General features: G+C 51.7%; 1 protein-coding gene across 13 annotated transcripts in view; it reads left to right on the forward strand.

Moving 5' to 3' along the window:
* Positions 1-1706: 1706 nt before the first annotated feature.
* CAMK2B (calcium/calmodulin dependent protein kinase II beta) overlaps positions 1707-22723 on the forward strand; it is a 92330-nt gene continuing 71313 nt past the window's right edge. For 10 of the 13 annotated variants that reach the window (XM_010804378.4, XM_059885613.1, XM_010804379.4 and 7 more), the window contains exon 1: positions 1707-1881. In XM_010804378.4, coding sequence (XP_010802680.1) covers positions 1817-1881 — 65 coding nt within the window. In that variant the 5' untranslated portion in view covers positions 1707-1816. Of the gene's footprint in view, positions 1882-8294; positions 8393-22723 lie in introns of those variants that run through there. The other 3 variants (NM_001035357.2, XM_059885616.1, XM_059885615.1) reach the window with 3 other exon arrangements.

Below are 22723 nucleotides of genomic sequence, written 5' to 3' on the forward strand. Positions count from 1 at the left end.
TCGGGAGGCACCTGGGGCACTCTAGTTCCAGCACTGAGGCCTGGAGGAGGTCTCATCTCTGCCCTGCCCTGCAGAGATCAAGGCCACGCCCACCACAGGGCCCTATCTGCCCCCCAGTCCAGATCTCGCCTTGTCTCCTAAGTGTTCCTCGACCTCCAGCCCTCTTTTGGGTACAAGTTGGGTCTGCAAAACCAGCCGGGACTGGGATTGGTCACCACCTGGTGTGCTCACATGCCTGTCAGCTGTGTGCCAAAGGCATCCTGGTCGAGGAGGCCCTAGGTACACCCCTGCCCCCTAATCCCTGCATTAGATCTTCTATCCAGGAGACATTTATTGTGAGTTCTAGAGCCAGCCCTGGATTGGCCACCAAGCTGAGAGAGATGAGCAGGACAGGCCCAGACCCTACTCCTGGTGAGCCCGACGTGCAGTAAGTGGCTTCTAGCAGGGCAGCAGAACGACCCAAATCCAGGGCTGGCAGCTGGAAGCTTCATTTCCTCTGGGCCTGCCCAAGACTCACTCTGGCCCTCTCCTCTCTGAGGAGTGTGAGGGTGTGGAGCCCAGTAGATTGTCTTTGCTGAATTTGGAGTCCTGGTTCTAGATGGCCGCCTAGGTGTGGCCCTGGGAGAGGCTCTTCTGTGGGAAACGGGGTCAGCCCAACCTCTCCTGCCCCTCCTTCTGCTCACTTGTCCGCCTCTCCAGGGCCACTCTCAAGATGGACCATCTTCTTCCAGGCCAGAGCTGGGAGCAGGCAGGTGGACTATGCCTGGGAGAGGAAGAATACATACCTCTACCTGGGCAAGGGGGCTGCGAGCTCTCAGGACCCCACGATGCTGATGGACCAGACACTGTTCCCCGATTCAGGGACCTCTTTCTGAATAGGAAATGTCTGTTCCTGGGACCTCTGCTTGCCAGCCCCTAGTGCCAAGTGCTAGGAAGAGGGAGGGGCTTAGACTGCGGGGGAGCAGGCAGCCTCTACCCTTTCATCTAGAACTCCCTGTGTGTTCCCAGTGTGCACACCTGGTTTGGGAGGCTCCTGGGTGGCTCTCTGCCAGGGAGGTTGGACGGTGTGGTGTGTGGAGTGGTGGAGACCCGGGCCGGGCAGGAGGGGTCCTGTGCATGTCCTCGTGGGGGTGTTAGGAGTCTGTGGAGGGAGGGCTCTCCCCCCTCCCCATGTGCACCTGCGTCCCCTCTTGAGGTCCAGGTCGAAGCAGGCCTTCAGAGGAGAAAGGCGGCTGGGTTCATTGCGTGCAGTCCCCTGTGTATGTGCGCGCGGCAAGGGAGTCGCCAGGAGGCAGCGGAGAAGTCAGCTCAGGGAGCCAGCGGTTGCCCATGTGCGTGGCCCCAGGCGCCTGGGCGCGGGTGCGAGTGCCAGCGCAGCAAGTGCAGGGAGAGGGTGCGGGTACGAATGCCGGGAGCAGGAGCTGGTGCGAGAGCGTGTGAAGGGCGCGAGTGCGGGTGTAGGTGCAGGCTCAGGGCTCAAGTGCGTGTGCGGGTGCAGGGCGCGGATGCGGGTGCGGGGCGCGTGCAAGGAGCGGCGGGCGGGGCGGGCGCGGCGGCGGCGGCGGCGGCGGCGGCGGTGACAGCGGCGCCCGCGCTCCCCGCGCGTAGGTGTGCGGCGCGCTCCTGGCGGGGACGGAGCGCGCAGATCTCGCGTGCGCTCGCCGCCCGGCGCAGCCCAGCCCGGCCCCCGCTCGGCGCCGCGAGCCGAGGTGTCGCCCGCGCCCGCGCCCGTGTCGCCGCCGTGCCCGCGAGCGGGAGCCGGAGTCGCCGCCGCCCGAGCGCAGCAGAGCGCACGCCGAGCCCGTCCGTCGCCGCCATGGCCACCACGGTGACTTGCACCCGCTTCACCGACGAGTACCAGCTCTACGAGGATATTGGCAAGTAAGAGCTGCGGCGCGTGCGGGCCGAGCCGGGGACCCCGAAGGGCGCTGAGCTCCGAGGGCGGTGATCCTGGAGACCCAGACCCTCTGCGCCGCCGGGTCCGGGCGCACTGCGGCCCCGCGCGCCCCTGGCTGCTCCCGGCTCGGGGCCCGGAGCGCACGGCCCCGCGCGGCTTCGACCCCCGAGCCTCGGGGCCTGGCCGCCGGACAGCGGCGCGTGCGGCCCTACTGGGCCCTGTCCGGCACGATCGCCGGACCGGAGGCCCCGGCTCGAGGCGCGGGGCTCGGCGCAGCGGGGGCGGCAGCAGGTGTCCCCGGAGCGCCCGGCAGACGTGACGCATTTGGCGGCGGGAGGTCAGAGAGGAGCCGCGCGCGGTTTCGGCCGCTGGGCCTAGAGCGCGGGGGAGGGGGCGGCCCTGGCCCGGAGTGTCGTCCCTGGAGCGGGCCACGTTGTCCCCACCCCCACCGGGCGGCCGGGCGCGGGGGCGGCGGGACCTGCTCTGCGCCTGCTTCTCCGCGTGGCTTCATCTACGCGGGGGGTGCCCGTTGCGCTCCGCGCCGCGTGGGAACAGCCTGTGCTGTGGGTCCTCAGGAGATTTGGGGTTCTGAAGGCTTTCCCCCCAGATCCTCCTGGAGAGAGGAGTCTGGAGAGCTGGGGGCTGAGGTCAGGGAGCTGGGATCAGGTCACAGGGGTGAAGATGAGGAACTTGATGGCCTTCAGGGTCGTGGGGGTGGGAGGGGGCGCAGTTCCGCAGAGTTATTTGCGGGGAGGCAACAGGACGGACTTTGAAGGCTCTTTTCAGGTCGGGCCTCGTGGAGGGAACAGGTGGCTCCTGGGCTCTGCTCACCGATGTGAGCCGTGTAGGGCCCTAGTCGGGGCTCTGCCGCCGGGCTCTACCCCGAATCTGATCGGGGGCTCCTCTCTAGCCTGGGAGTCTCCACTCTGTGAATCAAGGTGGCTTCACCTGGCATCTCCTGGTCTGGCTCCAGAACTCCTGAAATCCCTCGGTTCCAGCCTGGCGGCGGCCAGAACCCCACTCTCCTCCATCCTCCCCCATCCCTCTAGCATGGTGGGGGCGCTGGTGAGGTTTCCTCTTACACCTCCAGCGGCAGATCCCTTTTTCCCTCTTTATTAAGAAACGTCTGTGGTGATACCTTGTGTTGGCGAGGGATGCTGATCATTGATAATTGTGGGTGAGAGCTGGGAGGAGTGTGGGGGCGTGTGAATTCCCCAGCTCTCCCTGCACGTGGGGGAGGATGGCAGTCAGGCCTGTGGGGCTGAGGAGTGAAGGAATGGAATGGAGGAAGCCCATGATGGGGTCGGAGGAGGCTGGGCCCTGGGGACTCAGAAATTCCTCGGCCCTCAGGTGGGGGCTGGTTGAGTGCCTGTCCCCAGGGCAGGGGGACCTGGAGAGCAGAGCAGAGAAGCGGGGGAGGGGTCCAGCACCCAGATTGTGTATACACCCGAGGCCCTGAGGAAGCTTCCAGGGCTTGTCTGGGACCAAGCCTGTGAGGATAGGGTGATGGGCTGGTGGTTCTCAGATGGGGACAAAGCAGGGGGCGGCAGTGGGAGGAAGGTCACCCCATTCTAGAGGACCTTCTTGTTGTTCCTCTGTGCCCAGGCCCTCACGCCAGGCACCCTGCGTCCCCTTTGCAGAAGTGCCTTTTCCCGTTCACCCCATCTCCTCTGCCTGAAGCTGGCTCCACGGACCGCTCCTTCACTTTTCTGTGAACCTCTTTGGGCCAGCGGCCCTGCAGGGTGGTCGTCCCAACCCCAGGGCTCTAGTTCCAGGGGCCACAACTGGTTATCCTGGCTGCTGCGATCCACACCAACACTGGGGGATGGAAGTCCTTGGGATTGCCCTCAGGGAGGGTGTAGAGGGGGGTAGACCCTGCAGTGGAAGCCGGGCTCCCCTCCTGTCAGCAGGAGTGTGAGCCGTTGTGGAAAGGGAGCCGGGGCCTGAGGCTTGAGTAGGTGAGGAAGCGTGGCTGTTGAGGAGGACCAGGGGCCTGGGAGAGGAGGGGAAGGTACCCCATCCCATGGGCTGGCCCAGCACCCCTTGGCAGAGCCTCCAGGCACCAGGCCCACTGAGGGATGCCCAGGGGCCTCTCATAGCCCCACTGGGTGGGGAGGAGGCCGGGCCAGTGCAGGGGGAGCTGCAGTGGGGCAGGTGTCAGGATGGAGGGTCAGGCACTGGGGCCACCGCCTCCGCCCAGGGCTGGGGTCCTCAGTGGCCATGTCGGCGGTTGTTGACAATGCCTGGCCTGCCCGACGCTCAGTTGGTATTGCTTCCTGGTCCAGGTGGATGAGTCCAAGTTTATTTAAAGATGCAGCCCCTGGCACCAGTCAGGCGACACTGAGCTCCCTGCCCGGGAAGGGCTGGGCCACAGGCCCACAGCTGCTCGCGTGACATGGCCACTGGACTGTCCCCTTCCTGCCCCGTCCCTTCTCTAAGTTGTCGTCCCCTCCACCGCCCGCCACTGTCTCTGTGTGGGATCGGCCCTTGGGGGCCTGGGCTTTGGGTTCAAGGGCCAGCAAAAGCTGTTTTCTGGGGTTCTGCCCTTCCTTGCCTGGCCAGGGCACGGCTCTCCAACACCAGCATACAGGTAAAGAGCCTTAACTTTGGCTTTAAGTTACAGACAGTTATAGATCAAGGCTGCGGGAACACTCAGCCCAACACTGAACTGGCCAGCAACATGGCTTAAAAATGTTTCATATTGTATAGATTTTTTTCAATGGAAAGAACTTCCAGGAGTAATAAAATAAACACTTGTATCCCTTCTACCTGGAATTGGAAACTGTTTCTTCTTTTGTCATTTTGGCTTTCAGTTCAGTTCAGTTGCTCAGTCCTGTCCAACTCTTTGTAACCCCGTGGACTGCAGCACCCCAGGCCTCCCTGTCCTTTAGAGTTCTTTAAAAAAGACATCAGAAATAAAGCCTTACCAAGAAATGTTAAGTAACCATTCTCCGCCAACAACTGTGATGTGTTCAGATTTATCCTTTTAGACTCTTGGTTCATTTGCACACAGATAGAGTCACAACTAACATACAGGATTCTTTGGGGGTGCTTTCTTTTTAACTTTATATAAACATCTGGAAACTTGCGCTTTCCCGCAGCTTAGTCTTCTGGGCATCTGTGTGTGGGGACGCTGTCTGGCCTTTCGCTGCTGCTCTGTGTAGTGACCGTAATACCTGTAGTACCTCGTGTTCCTCTCCTCGTGGCAATCTCCGTGTTGCCAGTGTTTCTTCCAGTCCCACCGTGGGTTTGCTGGTGCCCAGGTGCGAGGGTTTCCTCAGAGTTTGGCTCTGGTGGTGGGGGTGCCAGTGGGGGTCTGGACATTCTCCGTGTCTCCCCTGGGCCCACTCCCCCACAGCCCCTTTCCTGGGCTTGGTGCTGACCTCCTTGTCTGGCTGTTTGTTGAGTAGGAATTTTGTGCATTTTGTGTTTAGGCTCCCAGAGCTTAGACTCTGGGGAGTCATCCCCTTTAAAATCTGAGTGATCCCCCTCTCCAGGAGAAAGCAGCTCCCACATGGCTTTGGATGTAATTCAGGGGTTCGTGGACCCCTCCCCTTGAGAGAAGGTGAGCCCCATTGTAACAACCTCTAAGTGGCGCATCACTTTGAACGCCTGATTTTATTTGATTCGAGTTGCTCGGGAACCCCCCCTCATACTCCCCCTTCCCATTTTATAGACACACAACTGCAGCTCAGAGAGAGTGGACAATATGCCCCCGTCAGCCAGGAAAGCCCCCACTCCCAGTCCAGGGCACCCCTGTCCTTCCCAGCTTCCGCCGAACCTCAGGCAGGCCCCGAGCTGACCTTGGTGTGTCCTTGACTCTATCCAGTGTGCCCCAGTTGGGGGAGAGCAGATCTTGTCCTGGGGTGTGACCCCTCAGGGGGAGGGTCATCACCATCCACCTTCTGTGCTTTCTTGATGTCCTCTCCACTAGCCACCAGCCTGCTTGGTGGTTAATAGATAAACTCAGGAAATTCAGAGCAAATCGATGGTGAGCCTCCTGAGCGCCAAAGCCTGGTTGCCAGGAAGAGAGGACTCGGGTGGAGGACTCATCACTATGTTTGCTTTCTCCCGCCCTCACGCACATCGGGTACTTCCTGCCCCAGGACCTTTGCCAGTGCTGTTGCCCCCTCCTCTGATGGCCCCACGCTCATCCCCCTGGCCATTCCCTTGGAGAGGTTCTCATGCCCGCTTCCTGCTCCTCCCCCACCTAGCCTCTCCCTGCTTCTGTCTTCCCCTGTCGCTGGGCACCATCTGACACAAAGGCGGGTGGGTGTCTGGCCTGCCCACAGTGGAGTTTCCTGCACGCGTGAGGAGGGGGTGAGTGACCCTGCCAGTGGCTTCTGCCTGCTGGGTGGCCCCCAGGGTCGGAGTCCAGATGCCTAATGTAGGGTATTTAGAGAAGAAGTCGCACATGTTGAGGCTGCTGTGAGATGCACATGAAGGTGAGGCTAGTTTAGTTACTATTGAACGGTATTTTTATACCATAACCTACTTTGCTGAGAGCTAAGAATATATCTTGCGCTTGCTACCTGCACTCTTTCTCTCCTGGTAACAGTCGCTAGCAATTAAATGGTGCTTATTACATTAAGGTGCTTGATCTGTGAAATAGGTACCGTGATCACTCCCAGTTTGGAGAAGAGGTGCCTGAGACTCAGAGACACTCCACACGGGGCTAGGGTTTGAGTCCAGGCTGTTGACTAGAATCTACTTTCTGCTTCTCTCAGAAGCTTGTGACCGTACGCCATTCTGTGTTTTTAAAAGGCAATTATTCCGCTCTCTCACTCATGGCCCGGTTGTCCACTCATGGTCCACTCTGCCCCTGGGCTCCTCAGGGTCTCACTTGTCCTTAACAGGCTGCTCACTGAGCCCTCTTTGTGCTTTTCCAGCACAAGGCATTGCCCTATGGCTCCTTTTTATAAAGACATCATTTCCTATGGTTGTCCCTCTGTGACAACCAATACTCTACCCCCATTTGGGGCCAGCAAGTCTTATTTGATTTTAATGATTAAATAGACAATAGGGATAATATCTTAAAAGAAAAATCAATACATAACTATGTGCAGTAAATGTGACTCCTTCACCCTCAAGTTTATTCATTCCACAGAGGAACCTGGACTGCCTGTTTTAATGTTAGTATAAGGATATGTGTGGTATATATATATATATGTACACATTTGTATACATGCATATACGTTACACACACACATATATATGGTTTAAAAACACAATGGAATCACCATATATGTGATTCTGCAGTTTGTTTGCTTCTAACACTTTTTCATGATGATCCGTCATGTCAGAGACTTTTTTTTACAGATAAGTGCCTGCCAGTTCTCTTAGAATCAAGAGATGGATGTATATATGGTGGCCTTATTTTTAAAACCCCAAATGGAGACCCGTTCTCTGACAAGCAAGACAGAGGGAAGAGAGGATGCTGTGTTTGAAACAGGGGCTCCCAGGGTTATGAGGAGGGCATGATCGTGGTGGATGAAGGAGCACTTTTCGGTGGGGTCCTGGGTTGGGGCACAGGGGTCTTGATCAAAAAGAAGCCAAGAACGTATTCCTCTCCTTTTTTTTTTTTATCTGAAGGATCCCCCAAGAGCCTAGGCAAGAGAGATGCAATGTTGGATTTTCTTTCTTCTACCTAAAGTGAAATTCTATCAGAAATGATTCCCTTAGAGAGTCCACATTGAGTTGCCTGGAATTTATCAAGTGCTTTAATAAGAAAGACCAAGTGGAGGTGACATGAACAGCGTCTGCTCCCTGGAAACATCTTGTCCCTCCCACTGCTCTCTGAGGCCACCTGGTCCAAGGCAAGAGATGAGGCCTTTCTGGAGATCTCAAATATATTTTCAAAATTTTTAATTCCTTCTCTCTCCCTGCCTCAAAATGGAATCCGATTTAGTTATTTTTAAAGCATCTTTCACAGCTGCAAGTCACTTTGTTAGTGTAGAAATGTAAAAATGCATTATGTATCAACTTGGTTTTCCAAAAATTACCATATTGGCATGTTACAGAGAAATGTATATTTTATTCATATAAAGATCTGAATCTATTTAAAATGAAAACATCCTTATTGGCAGCTAGTGGTGTTCCTAGGTTCATAACTTTTGGGTGGCCTTTGTCTCCTAGGTTAGAGGGTCACTAGGTCGTTCAGTGGCCAAAACTCCTGGTGGACTGTTTTTCTTTTTTTTTTGCATTGACATAATGATCCTAAAATAACTAAAGTTATGCTTCTTTGTTAAGCCAGATACAAGCTTTTGTTGAATTCAGGAACAGATTGGCAATAGCTGGGCATAGATTTAAGAACATTTTTTGGAGGATACATAAACCATGCTGTTCTACAGGCCTAATTTGAGAACCACCTTTTTTCCCTGCTTTATGAACAGCGAGTGAGCCCTGAGGGGAGGAGATGCTGTGACCATTCCCACGAAACCGGAAAGGTGTCCTGTTTTTGGATGTAACATCCTCCATGGTGTTGGGCATATCCAGGTTGGTGCCTGTTTCTGTTGAAGAGCCAAGGGCAGTTCCTGCCTCCCTGTCGCTCAGCCCACACTGAATTCCAGGGCTTAGAACCATGCCCAGTGCATAGTGGTGCCCGACAAAGTGGCTTCTGTCACCCAGTAAAAGATGGGGGCCCTGCAGGTGGTTGGGGGCAGGAGGTGCTGGTGGTCTTGGGTGTCTCAGATGCCTGGTCTGAGTGGTCACCTGTCTTGTCACCTGGTGAAGGGTGGCATGACTTGGGTGCTGGCCACAGAGCTGGATGCCAAGGGGTTGAAGCATTTCGCCCATTTCTTAGTGAAGTTCTTCATGTGGCTTTTGTTCTTGTACACTGAGGTGCAGCCTGATTTTCAAAGCCCTTGGTTTGATCTGAGACATCTGTTAGGGGCTTTCCGGGTGAAGAGTCCTGGTTTAGTTGGGAGCAGTACCTGCTGAAGAAGGCGATTAGGGTGGTGCATCCTAGCCCCCGGCTGCCTGTAGACCCCACCCCAGACCTGCTGAATCAGACCCGAGGAGAGTGGTTGCCCCTCAGTGGTGGTCAGTGGGCAGCACAGACTCAGACCCTGCAAGGGGCCTCTGTGCCCAAGGCCAGGTGCCTGCGCCCGCTCCCTCCCTGGGCTCTGTAAGAGCCTTACTTGACCACGCATTTGGAATTTGCCTTCCTTTTTTCAGACACTCGATATTACCCCCTGACCCTATCCAAGTCATCTGGAGCAGAGCTTTCTAGAAGAAACAAAACTTGAGCCACAAATGTCAGGCATATGTGTAATTCAAAATTTTCTGGTACTTGAAAAAACCTAAAAAGAAACAGGTGAAAAGAACTTTAGTAGTGTATGTATTTAACTCAGTTTATCCAAAATATTGTTTCAACATATAGCCAATACAAAAATTATTGTTAAGCTATCTCAAATTTAAAAACATATTGTTTTTGAAATCTGTTGAGTCTTTTTACACTTACAGCACTTCTCAGCATGGATCTGCCACATTTCAGGCTGTTAGGGCTACACACCAGCAGTGGTTACTCTATTGGAACTCACATGTTTAGAGCTTTAAGATCATTCCTGTTATTATTATTGTTACTATTTGCAACTTTCCTGGTTTATTTTGCTTTACTTCAGATTCCTTCATGCATCCAGCAAATCTGCCTGCACACGTGTCATTTGCCAGGCATTTTCTGCATGCTTAGGAAACAGTGAACAAAGTTGAGGGTGCCTGCTTATACTGATGGGAGAAACAGGTGGTAAATCCTAAACAAATTGTGTGATGGGGTAGAAGGTGATTTATACTTCAGATTTTGGATTAAGGAAACTCAAGAATACCAGTTAGCAGGAAGGTTGTAGTTATAAAAACAGTGGTCAGGCCAAGAAAAGGAGAGAAACCTCAAATTGCCAAAATCGGGAATGAAAGAGTGGACATTACAACTAATCTTATAGAAATAAAAGGCTGATAAGGGAGTCCTATGAATGACTGTGTACCAAGCGAAAGGTAGCCTAGATGAAATGGACAAATTCTTAGAAAGACAAACAACTGAAACTGACTCAAGAAGAAATGGAGACTCTAAATAGACTTGTAACAATTAAAGTGAATAATTAATAAATTTTTAATGTCCCCCCAAAAAAGTCCCTTCAGTCCAGATAACTTCACTGGTGAATTCTATCAAATGGTTAAAGAAGAATTAATAACAATCCTTCACAAACTTCTCCAAAAAATAGAAGAGGAAGGAATTCTTCCCAACTTACTCCGTGAAGCCAGTAACTACCCTGATACTAAGGCCAGAGAAAGACATCTTAAGACTACAGACCAATATTCCTTTTGGATACAGATGCAACATCCTCAGCAAAACACCAGTGAAACAAATCTAGCAGCATAAAAAAGGGTTCATTATGAGCAAGCAAAATTTATTCCAGGAATAAAAAGTTGGTTCAAAATACAAAATTCAATCAGTGTGTTATGCCAGATTAACAGATTAAACAAAGAAAGTGTATGATCATTTCAATAGATGCAGACACAACGCATTAACAAAATCTAATACCTTTTCCTGCTAGAAACACTCAACAAACTAGGGTTAGAAATGAATTTTTTCAACTTGATAAAAGGCCTCTATGAAAACTCCACAGCTAACATATTTAATGGCAAAAAACTGAATGCTTTCTCCCTAAGACCAGAAATAATCAAGAAAAGAGTGTTCTATTCAACATTGTACAGGAGGTTCTGGCCAGGACACTTAGGCAAGAAAAAGAAATAAAAGGTACCCAGATAGGAGAGGAGTAGGTAAAACTACCTCTTTTTACAGATACCGTGATCTTGTATAGATAAAATCCCAAGGAATCCCTGAAAAGCTGTTAGAACTAAAAAATGAATTTAGCAAAATCGCAAGATACAAGATCAAGATACAAAAATCCAATATGTTTCATTACACTCCCAATGTTCAACCCCAAAATAAAATTAGTAAAGAAAATTCATATTTTAACAGAATAAAATACATAGTAAGAAATTTTTAAAAAGGTAGTACAAGAGTTGAACATTGAAAACTACAAACTACTGTTGAAGAATATTCAAGATCTAGATAAATGGAAAGATGTTTTATGTCCATGGAACTGAAGACTTAATATTGTTAAAAACGCAGTATATGCCAAACTGATCTATAAATTCAATGTAGTACCTATTACAATTCCAGCTACTTGTTAAAAAAGAATAAAAAATTAGAAATTAAATTTGTAGGGAAATGTAAGGGGTCCAAAAGAGCCAGAACAATTTTGAAAAAGAACAAAGTTGGAGGATTCCTACTTCCTGATTTCAAAACTAACTGTACTGTTATACCAATCAAGTCAGAGCAGATATTGTCTGGCATAAATGTGGGGATAGTGTGACTAAAGGATAAACACATAGATCAGTGGAATAGGACTGAGAGTCTAGAATAAACTCATATATCTATGGTCTGTTGATTTTTTTTGACAAGGATGGCAAGACAATTCAATGGAAAAAGAATAATGGTTCCTTTAACCAGTGGACAAGTGGGCATCCACGTGCCAAAGGATGAAGTTGGAACCCTATCTAATGCCAGATACGAAAGTAGATAGGACTTCCTTGGTGGCCCATTGATAAAGAATCCATCTGCCAATGCAGGGGACATGAGTTTGATCACTAGTCTGGGAAGATTCCAGATGCCATGGGGCAACTAAATCTGTGTGCCACAACTACTGAGCTCTGGAGCCCACAAGCTGCACCTCGTATGAACCCATCACTGCAACCACTGAAGCCCCAGCAACCTGGAGCCTGTGCTCTGCAACAGGAGAAGCCGCCGCAACGAGGAGCCCATACTCTGTACCTAGAGAGTAGCCCCCACTCGCCGCAATTAGAGAAAAAGCCCTTGCAGCAACAAAGACCAAGCACAGCCAAAAATAAATAAATATTAATAAACAAACTTTAAAAAAAATAAAAACAAAAAAGATATATTAGTGATCAGTAAGCACACAAAAAGATGCTCAACATACTTATCTCAAAATGGCCTAATTGTAGGAGCTAAAACCAAAAAATTCTTGGAAGAAAACTTAGGAGTCAATTTTTGTGAACTTCGATTTGGCAATGGTTTTTTTGGGTACAACACCATAAAGCACAAACAACAAAAGAAAAATAAATTGGACTTAATTAACATTATAAAAACTTTTGTGCTTTAAAGGACACCACCAAGAAAGTGGAAAGACAACCCATGGAAAGGGAGAAAATATTTGCAAATCATATATCTGATAAGGAACTTGTATTTAAAATATTTTAAGAGCTTACTACCTAACAGTAAAAAGACAAATGACCTAATGAAAAAATGGGCAAAGGACCAGAAAAGATATTTCTCCAGAGAAGATATACCAGTAGACAATAAACATACAAAAGGATGCTCAACATCATTAGTCATTTGGGAAATGCAAATGAAAATCACATTGAGATCCCACCTCATTTCCACTAGAATGAGTAGAATAAAAAAGACAATGTCAAGTGTTGGTGAGGATATGGAGTTGGAACCCTCATGTGTTACCGGTGGGGATGTAAAATGGTGCAGGTGCTCTGGAAAACATTCTGACAGTGTCTCAGATTGTTCCCTTCCTAGGTATGTACTCAAGAGATATGAAAACACGTTCCCAAAGACATACAGATGGGCAGTAGACACATGAAAAGATGCTCCACATTGTTAACTATTAGAGAAATGCAAACCAAAGCTAAAGGGACTTTCGGAACCTGCCAGCCAATGCTCAGGGGTCACAGTTCAATTCCTGGTCCAGGAAGCTCCCACATGCCATGGGACAATTAAGCCTGTGTGCCACAACTCCTGAGCCCATGTGCCACAGCTACTGAAGCCATGCACCCTAGAGCCCGTATTCCACAATAAGAGAGAAACGACTGACGCTAGTCCATGCACAGAAGAGAAGTGTAGCACCTGCTCACTGCAACCAGAGAAAGCCCTTGAACAGCAAGGAAGACCCAGCACAGTCAGAAATACACACAACTTGTTAAAAAATCAAAACTTCAGTGAGGCATTGCCTCACACTAGTCAGAATGGCCATCATCAGAAAATAAATGTCTATAAATAATAAATACTAGAGTGAGTGTGGAGAAAAGGGAACCACACGGTTGGTGGAAATGTATTGGTGCAGCAATTATGGAGAACAGTATCAGATCAGATCAGATCAGTCGCTCAGTCGTGTCCGACTCTTTGCGACCCCATGAATCGCAGCACGCCAGGCCTCCCTGTCCATCACCAACTCCTGGAGTTCACTGAGACTCACGTCCATCGAGTCAGCAATGCCATCCAGCCATCTCATCCTCTGTCGTCCCCTTCTCCTCCTGCCCCCAATCCCTCCCAGCATCAGAGTCTTTTCCAATGAGTCAACTCTTCACATGAGGTGGCCAAAGTACTGGAGTTTCAGCTTTAGCATCATTCCTTCCCAAGAAATCCCAGGGCTGATCTCCTTCAGAATGGACTGGTTGGATCTCCTTGCAGTCCAAGGGACTCTCAAGAGTCTTGTCCAACACCACAGTTCAAAAGCATCAATTCTTCGGCGCTCAGCCTTCTTCACAGTCCAACTCTCACATCCATACATGACCACAGGAAAAACCATAGCCTTGACTAGACGGACCTTTGTTGGCAAAGTAATGTCTCTGCTTTTGAATATGCTATCTAGGTTGGTCATAACTTTCCTTCCAAGGAGTAAGCGTATTTTAATTTCATGGCTGCAATCACCATCTGTAGTGATTTTGGAGCCCAGAAAAATAAAGTCTGACACTGTTTCCACTGTTTCCCCATCTATTTCCCATGAAGTGGTGGGACTGGATGCCATGATCTTTGTTTTCTGAATGTTGAGCTTTAAGCCAACTTTTTCACTCTCCACTTTCACTTTCATCAAGAGGCTTTTGAGTTCCTCTTCACTTTCTGCCATAAGGGTGGTGTCATCTGCATATCTGAGGTTATTGATATTTCTCCCAGAAATCTTGATTCCAGTTTGTGTTTCTTCCAGTATGGAGTTCCTTAAAAAACTGAAAATAGAGTTACCATAGAATCCAGCAATCTCATTCCTGTGCATGTATCTGGAAAAGATGAAAATTCTAATTAGAAAAGATCATGCACCACAATGTTCATAGCAGCATTGTTCATTATAGGCAAAACTTGGAAGCAACCTGAGTGTCCACTGACAGATAAATGGATAAAGAAGATATTGTACATATGTACAATGGCATGTTACTCAGTCATGAAAAAGAATGAAATAATGCTATTTGCAGCAACATAGATGGGCCTAGAGATTATCATACTGAGTGAAGTCAGACAGAGAAAGACAAATATCATGTGATACTACTTATGTGGTATATGTGGAATCTTAAAAAATGATAAATGAACTTATTTACAAAACAGATGCACAGACAGAGAAAACAAACCTATGGTTACCCAGGGGGAAAGGAGCAGGGGAGGGATAAATTAGGAGTGTGGGATTAACAGATACATACTACTATGTATAAAATAGATAAACAATAAGGACCTACTGTATAGCACAGGGAAATATTAATATATTTGATATCTTGTGGAGAAAAAAGCATACATCTGCACAAAAACTTGTTCATAACAGCATTATCCACAATAGCCAAAGAGTAGAAACGAACCAAATGTCCATCAACTGATGGATGGATAAAGAAAATGTGTTATTTCCACACAATGGAGAATTATTCGTGCAGAAAAAGAAATGGAGTACCTTATGAGTCAGCTTGTGGTGTCTGAGGGCAGGGCCCACAACGCCATGGCCAAGACACAGTGTACCATCCCCCGGCTCCCTCTACCCCAACCTTGGCGCCATCTCACCCCGGGACACCTGTCAGCATGCCCAGAAGCAACTGAGAGCTGCCTGGGAGCTGGAGGCTGGCATGAGCTAGACAGTGGGGGATGAGAGGCTGGGAGGGGAGACCCACAGACCTCACCTCGTACTCTGCCAAGTCTTGGTTGGTGTTTCATTTCCCACAGCCTGGACTGGCTTTGGGTCCAGAGTGGTCTCAGAGTGGACACAAGGCCATGATGAGCAACAAGAGGCCGCACCGCAGCCCGACCCCTGACCCAGACCGTGCCCCTGGACACAGCTCCTGAAGGTCCCATCCTCTCATCTCTCACCTGGCCCTGACTGGGGGAGGAGGGTTATGCCGGATGGGTGCTGGAGGGTGAGGCTCCTCTGGGAGCAGGAAGGGTGGGTCCCAGTGGGTGGGGTGATGGGTGAGGGTGGAGGAGGAGGACAGGCTGTCAGTGCGATTGGCAGTGATGGGAAGGGCTGGAGTAGGGGTGGAGCCCAAACCCCAAATCCCCGGCTCTGTGATTCCGGGAAGTCTAGTTGCCTCCTTTCTGGGCCTGCCCTGTGCTCCTCCTTCCTGCCTTGGTCCTCCCCCTCACCTCTCCTTACCTCCTTCTCTTCTCCTTGGCCCGTTTTCCAGGCTCCCATGTCTCCCACTCCTTCTGTCCCCTGGGGCACCCCTAGGGCAGGCTGTAAACCCTGCTGGCCTCATCCCCAAATCCCTGGCCGAGGAAGGCCCCAGAAGTCCAGGAGCTGGGAGTCCCTAGGAGCAGGGCTCGGCTGGGAATCCAGAGGCCAGGTGCCACACGGGGTGAGTGTCCTCCCACTCTTTGTGGAGACCAGGCGGGGACGGACCCTGCTGGAACACCTCAAGCTCAGGGTTCCACTTTGAGGGACCAGTAGGTGCCCTGGCTTCAGAGCTCTGGCCCTGGTGTTGATCCGTGTGCTGGGGCTCTACTTGTTTCTGTCCTGAGTGGTCCCCTTGGGACTGTACCATCCATGATTCCTGGACTGGGATCTGGGTGCTGAGGCCAGGGCCCCGGCAGTCTTGTCATTCCAGCGTGGAGTGGGCTCCAGGGTCCCCTCATCTGTGCCCCTTCCTTCCCTGAGGGTCTCTGGCCCCTCGGGTCTGGGCGGGGCCATGGAGCAGCAGAGAGACTTCCAGCTTGCTGACTGTGGTGCCTGAAAGGCGGTGCTTTTCACGATTCCTCTGTGGCCTGAGAGTGGGCACATTCGTACACTTGCATTTTTATTTTCTGACCCATGAACAAATGCTCATCTTGACTGATTGCCTGAGGGACATACGGCCTAGGACAGCCTGTCTTGTGGGAGTTAAGCTATCTTTTCTGCTTCAAGTTTAGACTTTTCTTCCGTTCCTCCTTCATCTGTGTACAGGCTCTTCCTGGTATGGAGACCATTGGGCATTCCCTTCATTTTGCTGGTGGACCTTGTGGAGCAGGGACTGGGGGCTGGGTTGGTCCATCCATTTCCCTTCTCCTCTCCTTTCCTTACTTAAAGGATGCTTCAGGGTTTCTCCATAAAGAAGGCTGAGCACCGAAGAATTGATGCTTTCGAAGTATGGTGCTGGAGAAGACTCTTGAGAATACTTTGGACTGCAAGATCAAACCAGTCAATCCTCAAGAAAATCAACCCTGAATATTCATCGGAAGGACTGATGCTGAACCTGAAGCTCCAATACTTTGGCCACCTGATGCGAAGAGCCTACTCATGCTGGAAAAGACTGAGGGCAGGAGAAGAAGGGGACGACAGAGGATGAGATGATTGGATGGCATCACCGACTCAACAGACATGAGTTTGAACAAGCTCCGGGGTATAGTGAAGGACAGGGAAGCCTGGTGCGCTGCATTTCATGGGGTCACAAAGAGTTGGATGCAACTTAGTGGTCACACAACAAAGGGGTCTCTCCTGAGGCCGTCCTGAGGTTGCCTTCTCTGGCCTGCCCGTTCTCAGGCTCCTCCGCCGGGTTGAGCTGTCATCTGAGTTTCAGTCCCCTCTGCTTTCCCGTCTCCTGCATCTCCCAGCCCCGACGGTCAGTACAGGCACTAGGTGGGGGTCTGGGTCTTGCTTTCACTGGGGACTTCTGCGCATCACCTCTTGGAGTGTGCGGGGTCTTCACCTTGCTTCCCCATTGGGGTGCTATCTGTGTGGAACCCCTGCACAATCTCCAGGTTCCACTGTGCCTAAGTCAGTCTGGGGCTCCCAGGTGAGTGGACACCGAGGCCTGGGCTCTGTGTGGCAGGGGCGTTGAAGTGGGTCCTTACCAACAGGAGGGGACAGTCACGAGTGTATTCTCTTGGGGATAGTGGGTTGGTGCTGCACCCCTGGGCAGAAGGGTCCCCTCTCAGAGCCTCAGTCTCCTCATCTGTGAAGGGGGTGTGTCATTGTGAGGTCAGTCACACAGTGCAAGGAGCTGACTACGTGGCAGAGAGGGCAGAGCCCATGCCCAGTCTGGAGGCCTCTGGTGCTTCAGCTTTCTCTGCACTGTCTCTGAGGCCAGGGCCTGGGAGGAGGGGCCGGGGTGACCATTAAGGAGGACACAGCCCAGAGCCGAAGAGGGGGCTGTCCAGGACACCATGCAGTGCAGTTGGCATTGTGGACCAGCCGCTTTTCTGTGCCCAAACTAAGGAGGGTGGTTCCAGGCCAGGTGGGACAAGGAGGACATCCACGGGCAAGGCATGCATTTCCTGCCCACTGGGTCGTCTCTGCCCTGGCCTGGCCCACAGATCAGGGACCCTGTCTGTGCCTGGCAGCACTGAGCCGGTCACAGCTGTTCCTTTCAGCTCGTGGTTTTCTGTCTGGGGTTGTTATGCTTTTTTTCTCTAAATGTTCCTTGTTTGTCAGCAGAGGTAAGGTATGGCACGTGGTTCTAAAGGCACTCCTTTTGAAAATTTGACTTTAAAGTTAGCAGGACAAGTACCAGTCTCTTTTATTTTTTTTATTAGTGATTTCTTAGACATACAGCTACATATCCTACCAGTCTTCCTTTTTTTTATTGTGGTAAAATATATATAACACAAAATTTACCATCTTAACCATTTTTAAGTGTGTAGTTCAGCGGTGTTCAGTATATTCCTGTTGTGGTGTTACCATCACCACCATCCATCTCCTGAACATTTTTATCTGATAAAATGGACTCTGTCCCCATTAAACATCACAAACTTCCCTTTCCCCCAACCCCTGGCACCCCCTGTTCTACCTTCTGTCTCTGAATTTGACTGCTCTGAACATCTCATGTAAGTGGACGCGCACAGCATTTGCCTCTTTGTGTCTGACTTATTTCACTCAACATACTGTCCTCAGGTTTTACGCATGTTGTAGCACGTGTCAGAATTTCCTTCTTCTTTGAGGCTGAATGATATTCATTGTATGGATGGACCACATTTTGCTTATCCATTCACCTGTCAATGGACACTTTGGGCCTCGCGGCTGTTTTAAAGGACATAATGCATGGTCTCCTCCCACTGGCCACGACTTCTCAACACTGGGCTGTGTGGCTTGGGCCACCGTGTAATCTCTCTGGGTTTAGTTTCCCCCTCTATAAACCAGGAAAATGAAAAGTGAAAGTTTTAGTCTCTCAGTCATATCTGACTCTTTGCGACCCTATGGACTGAAGCCCACCAGGCTCCTCTGTCCCTGGAATTCTCCAGGCAAGAATACTGGAGTGGGTTGCCATCCTCCAGGGATCTTCCTGACCCAGGGTTTGAACCCAGGTCTCCTGCATTGCAGGCAGATTCTTTACCGTCTGAGCCACCAGGGAAGCCTGATAAACCAGGAGGTTTGGGTCAAATGACCTTCTGGGGTCCCTTGTGGCTCCGTGAATTGACTCTGTGGAAATCCCATTTCCTTCCTCTGAGACTTGCCGCAAAGCTCACCTGTCAGATGCTCGGGCATCTGTGAGCCAATCACACAGGTATTTGCGTTCCTGGAGAATACAACCTAAGGAGGATGAAGTCTGATTGACCCGAAACATAAAAGAAAAACAAGTCCCTAGAGCTTTAATGGATATGCCCACCCCTTCCAGGAAAAAGGAATCAAATGGCCACGAAGCCCATCTTCCTAAGTTCCAGATCCTGTTGGGTCTGGGCCACCGTGGGTGGTGAGTTGCCGTCTGTGTTCAGAGCATCTGTCCAGGCAGGCGGTGCTGCTCCCATGCCCGCCCAGATGCCCTGCTTCCCGCCAGGGCCACTGAACCTTCCAGTCGCTGTCCCTCCTCCCTTATCTGCTCCTGCTTGTCCTCCGTGAGCTGCGCAGCCTCAGCAGTAATTTCAGGCCCCCAGGGGGTTGACTCAGTTCTGTCCCCATCGGTGACTGCCTGGCACTGTGACGAGTGGGGTGGACGTGGCTTTGAAGAGCTGCTTTTGAAGGTTGCTCTGTGGGCCGCTGGCTCACAGACCCAGGCTGGGAACATGGTCCCAGCTGCTGCGGCTGTGTGTGCATTCAGCGGTCCCATGGCTTCTGAATCGGCCCTTGGTCTGTCGACGGTCACGCAGGGAGGGCAGCCACGTGGGCTGCTTTCTGGGCTGTACCGGCCCTTGCAGTGGTGCTGGGTGCATCCAGCTCTGGGGATGCTGGCCGGGTTCCATGGCCCTCCAGGGTGGCCCCTGAGCATGAAGGTAGCAGATGGAGGCACAGCTGGAGAGGGCCCTGGGCTCAGGTTCTGATAAAGGCATCTTAAGAGCGCAGTGGCCCTGAAGTGATGTCAGTGTCTCCAGATCAGGACAGGCAGCCTGAGGTGGGCAGGTGGGCTGGCCGGGACCCCAGCAGGGCAGATGTGAGCTGCTTCTCATCGGAAACTCCTGTACCAGCTTCCTTGGTGCCTCTGCCGGACCTTCCTGGGCCCACTTGGCCTGGCCATCAGTGGAGGGCTGCTGACCATGGAGATTTCTGGGGGCACACAAGGCCTCAGCCTCTAGCCTTGAGGGTTCTGACACTCTCAAATTCAGATTTCCTTTTGAACCAGAAACCTGAGGGTGTGAGCTTTTCTCCTCAGGGTTTGCATGTACACCCCCCACCACAGAACCCCTTTCCCGGGGCAGCAGGTCTCTGCATCTGTGGGGTGAGGCGGGCAGGCAGCTCCCCAGAGCCTCCTCACTGACACCTCCATGGCCACACAGTTTGGTCATCTTCACAATCAAGGGGACTTTTACTTCCTTCCCATAATATGTTCAATGCTTCTGAAAATACCAAAATGTTTACAATTATTTGGTGGTGGAACAACTTGGCCCTCTCTGTCCAAGTGTCAGTGAAAGGGAGGCCCATGATGTGACACCCTGCCTCTGTCCAGAGCACCCCAGATGGCTAGACCAAGGGCAGGCGTGGGTGTCCAGGTAGGGCCAGGGCCCTCTCTCTGAGCTGGTTTTTCTGATGGAAAACAGGTGAAAAGTCCATAATGGTTCTGGGAACCTCTATGGTCACTGGTGTCTGATAATTCAGGGTGAGTTGACTTCTGCTTGCTGGGCACTCGAGGGGGACATCCAGGTACCCCAGGTGGGGCGTGGGGCCGGGAGTAAGGAGAGGAGGCCAGAGACCCAGGACGAGAGCCTTAAGTGGGGTGCTTCCTGCACACAAGGCGGTGGAGGCCCCAGGCCTCTCCAGGCCTGGATGTGGCTTCTTACTGCCCTGCCCGCAGCTTGTGGCCAGCTTCCCTTGACAAGCTGGAATCCTGTGCCATCGAGATTCTAGGGGCCAACAAGTGCAGACCCAAGCCCTGCCCTTGAAGCATCCCAATTTATTTCAGGGACCGACAAAAATGTGCCTTGCTACCTTTCTCCCAAGCGTGTAATAAGTCTCCTGCTCCTTGCAGGTGGGCCCCGGAGGCTGCATGTGGTGAGGAAGGGTTGCCTTCACATATAAAGAGGTCCTACAGGTCAATAAGAAAAGAGCTAAAATTCCAACTGAAATATGGATGAAGGACCTAAGCAGGCAGCTCACAGAAGATGAAATGGAAGTTCTTTCAGGTGGCGAAAACATGAATAGAAATGAAACCAAAGCCACTGCTCTCTTGTCCCTGAGTTCACCTCGTGCTTCAGGTATGAGATGGTTTTTCCGGGTGACCCGTGGGCTGATGAGGCCACCTTGGTCAGTCTTCAGGCTCAGCTACCCTGAAGCTGATGAACAGAGGGCCTGGGCGTGGGTGGGCCGGGCCGGGCTGAGGCCTCTCAGTGTGGGCAGGAGAGGAATTCTAGAGATGCGGGTGCCTCCTCCTCCAATACTGAGCTGTGCAGTTGCAGAAGGCCTTGCTTACCCCTCCTGCTCCTTCTCCTATTGTCCTGTCAGCACATGCCCAACCCCCCCACCATGCATCAAGTGGGCCTTAACTCTCCCATTACCTGCTCCCCCCAACACCCTCTGCAGAGGTCACTGCAGGGCACAAGGCCAGGTCCAAACTGCAGGCTCTGCCCTGGCCTGGTGGGAGGAGGGGGCCCCAAGCATCAAAGGGTCCAAGGTGGTCCAGGGCCTCCCTTCATCCTATCCCTCCTCTGTCCTTGTTTTGGTCTTTGCTTAATGCAAACCCTCAACTTGAGTCATCTGGGGAGCTTGCTGCTAAGGATTGTACCTGAGAGAAAGAGGGAGAAGGAGAGGGTCAGACACCAACACAGAGAAGGGGAGGTGGGGTAGGCGAGAGCAAGGAGCATGTAGGCGTGAGCCTCATCCCATAAGAGGCCCAGGAATGGCGGGTGCCCACCGAGGCGGCATATGACAGGTTGGATTTGAGAGGAGCCCTTGGCGGAGATCAGCTCTTACCTTGGGGCCCTCTCTTGTCCTGGGACAGCCTGGACTATCTGCCCTCAGGAGGCCTCTGGCCTGGCCAGGACCTCATCCCCCCCACCCCTTTCCCCACATTCCACACCATCCACAGAGCAGGAGGGGAGCGGTGCCCACCCCTTTCCCCACATTCCACACCATCCACAGAGCAGGAGGGGAGCGGTGGCATTCCCTGTCATAGTCCCCTCTCTAGGGACAGCTGATCAGTGTTAACAGGGCCGGGGGTATCCTGAGCCATGCTGCTTCCCCATTCCTGTGGTGTAAATACACCCAGGTCAAGCTTGACATCACCAGAACATTTGGTTTTGTGTAGCTAGTAAGAGCCGGCCTGTGAGCCAGACCCCTGGGTAGAGTCGGGGGGAAGGCAGCCCCTGAGCCTCGGCTCTGGCCACACACCCCCAGCCCTTCCTCTCCCAGACGCAGCTTCTCCTGCTCCTTCTCTGCCCTCGATGGAATATTCCACGCATCCCCACCCAACCCCCTTTCTTTCAGAGCCAACAAAGGGCACCTGGTAGGTGAATGTGCAGGAAGGGTGGGCGGCGGTGCTGGCTGGCGGTTTAGTCGCTCGGTCGTGTCCGACTCTTGCAACCCTATGGACTGTAGCCTGCCAGGCTCCTCTCTCCATAGGATTCTCCAGGCAAGAATACTGGAGTGAGTTGCCATTTCCTTCTCCAAGGGATCTTCCCGATCCAGGAATCGAACCCGGGTCTCCTGCCTTTCAGGCATATTCTTTACCAACTGAGCTATGAGGGAAAATCAAAGGGAGGTCTGCGTTTCGGTCACCTCTGCCACCCACAGTGCCACGGGCTCAGCAAGGCATTGGTGCCCCACCCTTCCCATCTTCCACGGGGGTCCTGAGAGCCAGGGGACAGACACTTTGGAAACTGTAGAGGGCAGTCCTGGGAGCTGTCGGGGCTGGAGAGTCTATGACAGCCCCAAGCAGCCTTCTCACGTTGTGCAGGTCCTCGGTCACGCTGGAGTGTCAAGGTTTCGATGTGACTGATATACTGGTATTTTCCTTAGGCTTTTCCACATGTGGTTAAAAAAATCCCCCAACCCCAATGTCTGTCATAAAAATACTTAATTTTCCTCTTTATACTTCAAAAGAAGATTGAATGGACTCTTTTTTAGAGCAGTTTTATGTTTACAGAAATATTGTATGGAAAGTAGAGAGTTTCCATATTTACCTCACAGCCGGGCCCCAATTCCCTTTCCTATA

This window comes from Bos taurus, chromosome 4 (assembly GCF_002263795.3).
Source record: "Bos taurus isolate L1 Dominette 01449 registration number 42190680 breed Hereford chromosome 4, ARS-UCD2.0, whole genome shotgun sequence".
Taxonomy (NCBI): domain Eukaryota; kingdom Metazoa; phylum Chordata; class Mammalia; order Artiodactyla; family Bovidae; genus Bos; species Bos taurus.